Below are 11,410 nucleotides of genomic sequence, written 5' to 3'. Positions count from 1 at the left end.
TCTCACCTCTTAATGTAACATGTTCCAGGTGGTTCGCACTGTTGTCTCACAGCAAGAAGGTTGACGGTTTGCATCCCAGTGAGGACATCCGGGATCATTCTGTGTGGTGTTTGCATGTTCTCCCCGTGTAGCGTGGGTTCTCTCCAGGTTCTCTGGCTTCCTCCCACACAGTCCAAAAACATATTGAGGTTGATTGGTAATTGTAAATTGTCCGTAGGTGTTAATATGAGTGTGCTTGGCTGTCTGTCTCTAAGTGTAGCCCTGTGATAGACTGGTGACCTGTCCAGGGTGTCCCCTGCCTTCACCCTAAGTCAGCTGGGATAGGCTCCAGCCACCCTGCAACCTAAGTGAGGATTTAGCGGTGTATAGATAATGGATGAATGGATGTTCCAGCCTAATATGCTATGCATGTACACAGAACAGATGCAAAGATTAATTGTTCCTATTTATGTTTAAAGAAGTCAGGGCAGCTCGTTCCTGGAGCTACGGGGAGGTCTGTCTCATGTCAGCTGACACAGATGGACTCTGTTGGTCTTTTGTTAATGTATGAGTAAAGCAAAAAGCATGCAATGAGCTTGAGGCAGAGGACCAAGAAACAACCACCCCTTGTCGACCTCCTCCTCTCATCGCACACACACTGTGATGCAGCAGTAAGTCGGTCAGTGAGTGTCACCACCTCTCTGTAACTCCCCCAGGCTGCAGTAGCCCCAATGAGTAGCCACCTTCCAGCATCCACCCCAGCAGCCGCCCGCTCACAAGCCCAGCAGGAAGCATCCGAGCTGGTGTAGAAACGCTGCAAAGTGTGGGTCAGTGAGTGCCCCTGGGGATAGAGGCTGAAATGTAGGTCTACTATAGTGGATCATGTCTGTGACTCATTACTGATCACTTGCCACCGTTAAATCCCTCTTTGACTGATGATCTGTGCCTGAACACATACATGATCTTGCACCACAGCTCTTTTGGCCTCAAGCATGTGCATCCTTTAAGTAAACGTGTTACTTTTTCTTCGCATATTACAAAATCACACAATACTAGCAGGACTCATGTCACCACATTGGGACCCATGATGACATTTTGTGAATCCCACTGTGATGCAATTTTCTTAAAGGGACAGTAAGCTAATTTTACCCATCGAGATCTGTTTCTAAATCCTAGGAAGTGCTACCGCAATACACGTGTAGCGGCAGGTTGTCTGCTTAATCCCAGCTCCTGCTCAAGTGTCCTTGGGCAAGACACTGAACCCAAAAATTGCCCATAATGGCAGACAAGCAGCTTGTATGCTTGACAGCTCGACCATTTGTGTGTGTGTTTGAATAAGTGGACGAGAGGCAAGAAAGACGCTATATAAGTGCAGTCCCTTTACCATTTTACCACATATGAAGAAATATGTGCCATAACCACAACACCATCCAACTCCAAGCCTGGGGGAACTTTGCTGCAAACAGACCATAGTGCGATTATTAAGTAATTCACAATTTTCGTGAGAATGGTCTTTTTTTTTTCCTTCTATTTTTCGAAATTATGATGAGATTTTTGTTGCTGCAGCTTGTACCAAACCAGCATGTTTCCTTGTGTCTGGGGAATGTGATTTGTAGGTCAGGGCATCTCCATAGCACCACAATGCTTCATGTACATAGAACATAATGTATATTGGTATTTTGTGAGGCATTTGACCTTCATTGTAATATTGCAGCACCTGATCATGATGTGATTTTAGTAATATTTGAATGAACTGTTCAGCCCTATACACCACCCTCTCTCTCTCATCTCTCTACACTCTGTCCAACAAAACACAAAGGGTACATATATCAGTTTAGCATAGCATAAACCATGACATGACCTTACAGACATGAGAGCATTAGCTTCTCATCTAACCATCAGCAAGAAAACTAAGGTATTTTCTAAATCTTCTTTTAAATACTGTATCCCTTCGAGCATCACTGCGCATGAACTACCATCACGTCGTCAACCTTTTGAATAAAAATTTGTATTTTTAATACACTTCAGCTTGCACTGTTCTTTCATTACTTCCACTGTCAGAAGTGAAAGTTGAGCTCTGCAGAATGATGGGACAAAACGCTGCAGGGGGTCCAGTGCTGCCAAGAACTGGCAAAGGCCTGCTCTGCTGTTTTCCACTGCACCTGACATACATAAATCTAAAACAAGTATGTAGCTCCTCTGTCACACACACACACATACATACTACATAGACACCATCAAACCTCCAAGAAAACATACAAAACTCCTCAAACTGTGAAGCACAAGGAGGGAAGCTAAGAACTACATTTGAAACAGCAATTCAGCTGCCTGACTTTCTGTTTTGGCTGCGCACCTCTTTCTCTGCCAGCCAGTGAGTCGTCAAATGTGTGTTTGCGTAATCCTGGCCAATTCAAGCAGTTTTGTTACGGTAAAGAATGGAGGATTAGCTTATGGAGCTTCAAAGCCAAATATAGAAAACGCATGTGAGGGATTACAGACACATCAAAGTATAAGAATAAGGATGGAGAATACATTTGGGTGCAGCTTCATCTTCCATCTCTCCGTCTGTCTCTCTTGCTTTTTAGTCTCTTTCATTGAAGGAGGCGATGTGACGCTCAAACTGGAGCAGTTAAATAGGACTTTGGCCTTCATCGGCATTACATGCATCTTAGTTTTGGCTTTATCCAATACACAAGACCGATTAATCAGGTTCCAAAGAACACACTGTACATATGGCATGATTGGAGATTGTGTTTTTGTGCCTTGTCAGTGCCTTTTCCACTATTTTCCACTAATGTGACAAAAAATTAAGTCTAAATTCAAAAATTATAGATAAATCACTGAAAAATAGCAACCAGCAAAACATTGCGGCTCATTAAAGTTGTGAGTCATCTTCATCTTCTTTTCAGGGCAGGATATTATCATAAGCTCCAGAAATGAGAATAATGTGTGTGTGAATGTATGTGTGTGGAAGAAGCAAAGTGTCAGTTCCAAGCTAGAGAATAATTTGCTGACTTCACCGTGACTGACAGAACCTGAGGGTGGATGGCAATGATTGTATTTTAATGCCTGTTACGCAATTAGAGTGCTGTTATTTTGACTGTATGTATCCCTAAATATAGGGATTATGCTGCAGTTTGGCAATTGCAATATTAAAATATCTTCAGGGCTTTAAAACCCACACAGTGTGGTTATGAAATGTGCTTTTTTACACTATAAAGTGCCAAAGAGGTGGCATGCGGGGAAAATAAATCATCCAGAGTAGATCTGAAAACTGTAAACATGCCCGAAGAAGCATGAAAGGGCTTTAACATATGCTTAGGAAAAGAGTGCAGCCTAATTATGTAACAGTTCCTACGAGTTGGTCTTAAAAGTTCCCCCGACAAAACTAGTGTGTGTTTGTGTGTGTCGCCCTTGTTTGTGTGTCCTGTTGTCCCAGTTGCGGTGGCCGCTTCCCAGCAGATCTAGGAGGATTGTAGCTTTATCCTCATAACTGGATGTTAATCTTGTGTGGAATCCAGCACTGCTCCCCGGGAACGAAGCCTAGCGCAGCACTAACATCGCCACCTGGCCCTCGGCACACCAACACACACACACACACGATTGGAGTCATAAGCTCCCCTTTGCACACACAGAATGGGTTCATGCAACTATTTGTGGAGTGTTTCGTAACATAAAATTGATTGTCATCTGTAGCTGCGCAGGGACTTTCATTCTGCATTCATAGAGAAAACTGTGGATTATGATCAGTCATCAGACAGTAGTGGCATCTCCTTTCAGCACAATCTAATATAATTAAACTACGAGGCCACTGAGAAAGTAAAGAAATGCAGTGTGTTTGTGTTATATTGGGAAATAACTGGCTGCAGCGCGGACGTGAATGTTAATGGTGCATTTTGATCCAGTCACTTGGAAACAAGAGCGACTGACAATGAGGAGGACGAGGAGTTGGTAAGGAGTTTTCTCCATCAGTGTGGATGCCAAGGAGAGTCAACAAAGGAGTCAACAAGAAGCCCAGAAACAGCATTATAACCAAGAAAAAAATGCACTGAGGGTGGAAACAGACACACTGATCAATTCTTGACCATTGAGTTAATCCACAGCCTGGTCAGGTGTGGCATTAAAGGACAATGATTGGCTAGTGTGACCAGGACACACCCACTGTAGTGACTAGTCACTATAACAGGCTGGCTAAAAATGAAACTTTATTCAAATGACATGATGCCACAGATAAAAAAGAACAGGCTGTTGGCCTGCTGGCATTTATGTTAAGTCCGTAGCTAGACCACCATTTCACAACTCCACCATTTGTGGTCTAAGAAATAGTTTCAGACAGCATGATAGGACAATCTGCCACATGACGCTCTGGATGTCGTGATCATGTCTCCAGAAATGTCCACTTCAAGCCAAGCCCTTCATAATGTGTGGGACCACATTCATCAAGCCAGCGTCAATAAAATCATTAACTCTGTGCACCACAGATGAAAATAATGGACACATTGACTTGTAAATTCTGGTTTATGACCCTACTCGTCCATCTGCCTATTATCATTTCCAGTGTAGTGTACACTCAGCTGTTCCATGCAGACTGTTCTGTTGAAGAGATGCTGTTATATTGTTGGTACAAAATATATTACTTATTCCCCTATGTTAGAAATAATGGATAGAATGACAAAATAGTCGTTGTTTTGTTTATATTTCTGCTCAGTATATGTAAAGGGAGAGTAAGAGCAGCGTGTTTGTCTGACTCAACCAAGAGAAAGGATTTCAGTTTCCCCTTTTGCAGAAATGTGACTGGGCAGAGGGAACAGAGCAGGGCAGGGTGTAACTTCCCATCCAGCTCACAGCAAACTGACTCCACTGTTTAGTTTGAACATGACGACCTCTGAATGAGTTTCGACCTTTCACCTCAAGGTGTTCACACTGCTGGCTCCTCCTCCCCGTCATGGGAACAGACTTCCTCTGTTTATGGCCGTTTAACGGACTTCAGATGTCGCCTGCAGCAGTGAAATGTGCAGCAGACATGGATGTCTGAAGGTTTGTAATCTTTACAGCCTGCTGTGGGTGTGTCGCTGGGCGGGGCTCCGATGACCTACTCAGCCCGCTGATTGGTCTGTAGTTTTCAAAGAAGGCGGGGCCAATTCAGCAGTTAGCCCAGTTGCATGTCAATCAAATGCGATTATGCTGCGTTCAATGTTTGTCGGGTTATTTAAAAAACCTACAAAGTCCAGTTACTCGCGCACCTGTGCAATGTAAGACGTACATTTGCTTAAGTATTATAATTAGGTACAGTATACAAGTACTTGTATTTTACAAGAAATTACACATTGTAATTGTTTATTCAATACGGTCTTCATCACTTTAATGCTGCAGCTGGTAAAGGTAGTTTAACTACTTTATACAATTCAGGTGTATCTGCTGGATAACTGGTGAATTTCTCAACAGGGATCACAAAAGTGTTTATGTTCATCGTTGCTCTTACATCATAGTTAATTATAATCTATTAAACTGAATCATCAATATCAATATTGTTTTTAAGTATGATGCATGACTTTAAATTGTTGGTTGTACTCTACTATATATTATTATATATCTATATGGTACTTTTGATAACTCTGCTACAGCTGACTTGACTTCTGTTTCCAGTCTGTAGTTACTATTTACTTTAATGATGAATATTTGACATGCAAATGCTGAAATGCCTATGAAATAAGGCGTATTTTTCCAGTTTAATATACACAACAGTATGTGAAAGAATCAGCTGTAGCATTAAAAATGTTCCCGGAAGGTTCCTGTTTACTTTGATGTGTCTTTAATGTTCATGTTCCAGAATAGAGATCTGCTAACTCTGTTTAACATGCTAACATCAACCACTGAACACCTAAAACAATAAAGGGTAAAGGATGAGGCAAGCCATATTTTTATGGATCTGAACATTTATTGAGAAGCAGCAAGAAAGAATATGTTAACTTGAAAGAAAAAAAAAAGTTAAAGTGACCTATCTCAGGGTAAATGTAAAGTTATCTACAATAATCTTAGCTGCCTAAACCAAGCTGTGACTCCATCGTGCTTGGTGAACTGCTGCGTGAAAAAGTTTTGTTCAGTATTAGAACTTGGAGTTTTTTCCCAGTAGGTTTTCACATAAGACTAATTTGTCAATGTTTTGGTGCATTACAGAAACACTGACAAGTGCATCATTTTTTAAAGAAGGACAAAAAGATTTCAAAAGAAAAAAAGTTTTGCAAGTTAACAGACATGAGTCAGTTTTTACATTACCCTGCTGGTAATAGTGATTCTTGTTTTTTGCTCTAGAAATACGTAAGATTTTAGAGTATTTAGTCATATTGTGGGAGAAAAGTACAATACTGGTAGAATTATACAAAAATATATTGCATTAATGTACTAGATAAATACCAATATAAAGATAGATAAAAGTAAAGACAAAGATAGAGTTAAATGACAGTATGAACAGTGGCTATCTGACGCAAGACATGTACAATATAGACACACTGAAGAGTGTAGTCTGTACAAAGTCAACATGGATGTAGTTAATATGCATAGTAAGTTTAGGAAGATATCTTAGTGGTGTTGTGTGTGTCTCATTTATTCACTTTTTAAAATAACTTCTGATAAAAAATGATCCTACACGGCCCTGCTCTGGTGCAAGAGGGAACTGAATCCAACATTTCCCACAGCCCCTGAACGCATCACCGCCCCCTCCGGTTTACGGGCTCATTCAGCGTGATCGCTCAGAGAGGCGGTGTGGCTGCAGAGAGGCGCTCAAATGCTTCGCTCATACGCACTTTAAACAGGATGTAGCGACAGAGACAGACCACAGAGAGAAGAAAAAGCAAAGAGAAAAAAAAGGCGGATTGAATTGTGCGATATGACAAACGCTCCTGAGCCAGAAATGAGCGCCACAGCGGAGCAGCAGCAGCAGACAGGAGGAGTCCCGAGGAGGCAGCTCACCGCCGGCAGGTCTTGACGGCTGCTCCCGCTGACCTGAGACACTCCAGCTCCGCCGCAGCAGCAGCAGCGCAGCGGTTCACACACACATACACACACACACGGAAAAAAAAACCCCCAACAGAGCCGAAATACTCCACATCCCGTCTGGGGGGGACATTGAAAGCGACCATGGCGAGCCAGGGCGACTGCTGCGTGAAGGTTGCGTTGAGGTAAGCCTCCGACGTCTGTCTGCTGGAAATCTGCCGACCTTAGCAGAGCACATTGTGTCTGTGCCTCCTGGCGATCAATTAAATGCATCCTGCACACCCACAGCCTAATTTTTTAGCATTAACACTCCCTCATGTGTCTGCTCGTTGGAGGATGCAGTGGGCTGCAGAGAACACTGGTCCACCTTGTTTTGTAATACATGGGTGGTGCTCTTCACACTATTGATAAGGAAAAGCATGTGTCTGTGCCACGCTATCTCCATATGACTGTTTGCATGTTGTGGGACATAAGTTCTCCACAGCAGTAGTGTGTTTTGCGTGAATCTTGCATGCAGGATTTCACATTGGGTGAAGGACAGCTGCAGCCAGGTGCAGGGAGGAGAATGGGCGTTTCTCTCCAAACCAATTTTTCTATAATTATTCTTACAGGCAACTACCTGCATTCTCACCTCATCCTTTACAGTGCACACCTCACATGTGCACGGCTGAGTTGGCTCCATGACCAGGTTTTGAAAGCAAAGAGAGGTCTTTTCTTTATTAAGAAAAATCCTCCCTGTGCAAATGAATCGAGCACAAAGAGATGCTCTCCTTCAGAGCTGTGTCATTCACTGCCTTTGTTGGAAATGCACCCAATAGCTCGGGCCGCTTTTTTAAATGGTGTGAGGAGACACTGGTGGGTCCTCAGATGTGTGTGCAGATCAGAGGTTGGGAAAAAAGGGAAAATTGAAATAGATCACATAGGTGTGCATGTGCTGGCGCTTGCTGGGTGGCAGCCTCTCGAATCGGAAGGCATGAGTGGAGTGTGATTGTGGCGGCGTCTGTAATCATGCTCATTTTACAGTGTGGGGAGCAGAGGCGGTGGTCAGTCTGCTTAACTCAGATCCTCACACGCTCCAGCCAGTGAGCCACACTAGGTTGTATCATGATGAGGATGTGTGCTGTTAGAGAGTTAACACAAAGGGAAAAACTTACATTAAAATAGGCTTCATCCCACCCTCCTCTCTCATTGTGCAAATGTAAACCAGCTACAATGTGATGAAACTCGATTCTCTTCTCCATTAAAGACCCATTTGAGGTCCTCACACCCCGGTTTGGGCCCCAGTGATCGAACTCAGTGGGGGTTGAGGACGGGGGTTGGCCTGTAGAGCTGCCTTTTAAGATGAACCTTACAGCCAATGGCCCCATTCCCCCAGGGGAGGTTTCAGTCAGCTGCTGAGTGAATCGCCTTTGTGCTTGTTCACAGCGACAACTGTAACAGGAAGTGGAGTAGGTGGTGCTGACATAAAAAAAAGAAAAAGGTGAAAAGAGAAGCTATACAGACAGCTGGTGGCTGCTGCTCGGCTGAAGTTATTGACTCAAGCCTGGAGTGAGAGGCTTGTTGATGGAATGAATGAGTGAAGGTGACACTCTGCAGCTTTCTGATGACTTTTTTTTTCTCATGAGCACATTTCCGTTGCTGTCACCCATCAAACTCACAAAGGAAGGTCAAATGTACACATGGAGCTTTATAATCTCAACATTTAAATCTGGTTTATTAGCATGAACTTGCAATCAGAGTTTGTGTAATTACACGCCTGCTCCGGTGGGCCGACTAGCACCGTTCCTTTCCGTCATGTGTGATCTGTGCTCGTGCTCACACATGGGAAGCACGCAAATAAACACACAGAGAAAGATGACTTCCTGCCGTCCAAGCGGCGTTTTTCTTTACGACCCCCCCAAGCTTCTTTTTTCCCAGAGAAAGTCGTCCGCCGATAAGAGAGGGTGGTGTTTAATTGCTCCCATGTTGGGCCGCCCTGAGGCACGCAGCTCAGGACTCTTGGTTTTCTGCGTGTGAATATGCATTTGGAGGGCAGCGAGGTTGTCATGAGGGCCGACAACACACTGCCTTGAGTCGCCAGCATCCATTTCCTGAATGTCTGCACTGGCTTCCCTAAACAATGCCCATATAAGCAGTGACATGACCTACAATCCCTCATTCAGACTAGACCGCCTGAGGAATGGATTGGATATGCACACACACACTTAAGTCGAATGGATCTGCATTGCAGTCAAGCCAGACATGACCACATGCATGTAATGTAACTCCCTACTAAGTGGCTGTCGTTAAATCGCTCCCGGCCTGGCCTTTGCATCTTAATACAGCTGCATTCATTTACAAAATAAGCTTAGTCTGATGCAAACAGGCTATAAGGGTAAGTCGACTCCAACATTTCTCTCATTTGAATCCCCACACACACTCAAAGTTTCATTCAAACGCAGACATACGTGCAGTTTCACTTCACCTGGATGGTGCTTTCCCTTCTTTGCTGATTTCATACAAAGTGCTACATTTGTTCCAGATTGAAGGCTCTATGCTCGGCTCCGACTGTTTCTCTGTGCTTACATAAATGTCAATAATTCAGCTTTTGTGTCTGTGCATGTATGCTGGGTGAAAGCTGACATGAGAGTTATGAGCGGTGTGTAAATTTCCATTTGCATATCGATCTCTGTCCCTTGCCGTTTCCCTCTGTGCAGCGCTGCCACTTAGTCATTTCAGACCTGCGAGCGACTCGTCTACCACTGAAGTGCTAAGTCAGCCTCCATAGCTGTGTATAAATAGACACAAAGACAAATCTGTTTAATGCTGTTGTGGTCTCTGACCTTGTGACTGCTGCTGGATGTTCTCACCTTAACGGACGCTTTTCTCGAGGCTATCCTTTCTGTCTAATTTGAGCTCTGCTGCCATAGAAATCACCCGAGGAATCACCATGAAGGCGAGAGCAGCGTGTTTCATGCTTTTGTGGTTCAGGATGATGACAGCAATGAGGCTGAATGGGGGAGAAAACATAAATAAAATCAGCTAACAGAGCATAAAATATTCAGTGTTCTTTCCGACCCTACAGGTGGATGACTGGGTTTTTGTGGACGGTTGTGACGCAGAGCAGTTTAGCTAAAAGGCAACGGGAGCTCAGCTGAGAAAAAGATTAACTTTTATCTCTGGTGATGTAGCGATAAACCAAAACAGATCCGCCAAGTAGAAGTTTTTCATAAGTCCATTAATGCGCTCCACTGGCCTCAAAACAAAACAGGAGTCGCAGAATACAACTGTGGAAGAGGCCCCTCACAGCAGGCTTTAAATGGGAGTTTAAAAAAAAAAAGCTGGTGGTTTGTTGTTGGTCGTATGTCCTGTGTAGGCTACCAGTCTCGCCTGCTTCCTGTGTGTGTTAATAGTTTGCCACACAGGCTCTGTCTGGGTTACGCACCTCCCAAGGGGGTTGCTGTTAAACTGGCCAGATTTTGGTGGGAAAATCTGCATGTGAGACGAGGTTATCAGCCTACAGTTCTTGTGTTTGCTGGTCACAGGGTAGCGCTGCAACGTAATCTCCTCATGAGAGCATTCTTTACACTCGCTCTCGACATTCAACCGACCTGTTGCAGATGCGCAGTGGCTGGTTTGGGGAAAGGGAAAGCAGTTTGTTGATGGTAGTCGCCGTTTAAGTTGTTTTCTAATCAGTGATTTTGACTCAGCCGAGGGATGAGGAGCAGGAAACATGACAGCGCACACACCCAAGTTAGCCGTCCACAGCTGTGCATCACTTCCTCCTCATGCTTGGCTGGTGGCAGTCACATGTTTTTATGCCTTTTTTTTGTTATTGTTGTCGTTGGTACGGTTCAGACCTCCTGAGCCTAACAGTTCTGTGTGAATGTTTTTTGTGGCAGGAGTCGTCTCTCTATGCACTCTATGAGTATGTGTCACTGCAGTGGAGATGAACAAAACACGACACTTGGAAGTTATTGACGTCCTAACAATGACGAATAATATTTGTATGTGCATTTTGAATTATTGCATTAGAGAAGGTTTGTGGAGTTTATTGAGTCACTTATGGTAGTTTTTGACTTTTTTGAAAATAAAAAAAATGGATGAACCTTTTGCAAACAGATTCTGATGTGGCGATTATTTAACATACTCAGCTGTTTCTGCTTCCGTAGACTCCAGACAGCATAAAACCTGGTCAGGACCACCTGACATGACCTGCCTATTTTCCTCATGGATAGCAAAGGCGACTGGTTTTGTTTGGTTCGTCTGAGTTTGTTTGGCAGACAACTGCTTTTGTTTCCAGTTCATTCTACTTCTTGAGTTTGGTTCACTTTTATTTGTATAGTGCATACATCACATCATCTCAAGGCAATTCACCATTTCAGGTAAAGACCTTACAAAATCATAGGTAGAAAAACTCCCCTTTACCAGAAAGAAACCTGCGGCAGAACCAGGCATA

At 43.6% G+C, this 11,410-nt stretch overlaps 1 protein-coding gene across 1 annotated transcript in view; it reads left to right on the top strand.

Moving 5' to 3' along the window:
* Window positions 1-6,733: 6,733 nt before the first annotated feature.
* The window catches only part of kif21b (kinesin family member 21B), a 66,845-nt gene continuing 62,168 nt past the window's right edge, over window positions 6,734-11,410 (top strand). Inside the window, exon 1 of the mRNA XM_008299205.1 lies at window positions 6,734-7,157. Coding sequence (XP_008297427.1) covers window positions 7,117-7,157 — 41 coding nt within the window. The 5' untranslated portion in view covers window positions 6,734-7,116. The remainder of the gene's footprint in view (window positions 7,158-11,410) is intronic.

The sequence above is a fragment of the Stegastes partitus genome, unplaced genomic scaffold (assembly GCF_000690725.1).
Source record: "Stegastes partitus isolate 25-593 unplaced genomic scaffold, Stegastes_partitus-1.0.2 Scaffold1393, whole genome shotgun sequence".
In the NCBI taxonomy this organism is placed as follows: Eukaryota; Metazoa; Chordata; class Actinopteri; family Pomacentridae; genus Stegastes; species Stegastes partitus.
The sequence above is the reverse complement of the archived record's forward strand: the minus strand, read 5'-3'. Positions and strand labels throughout refer to the sequence as shown.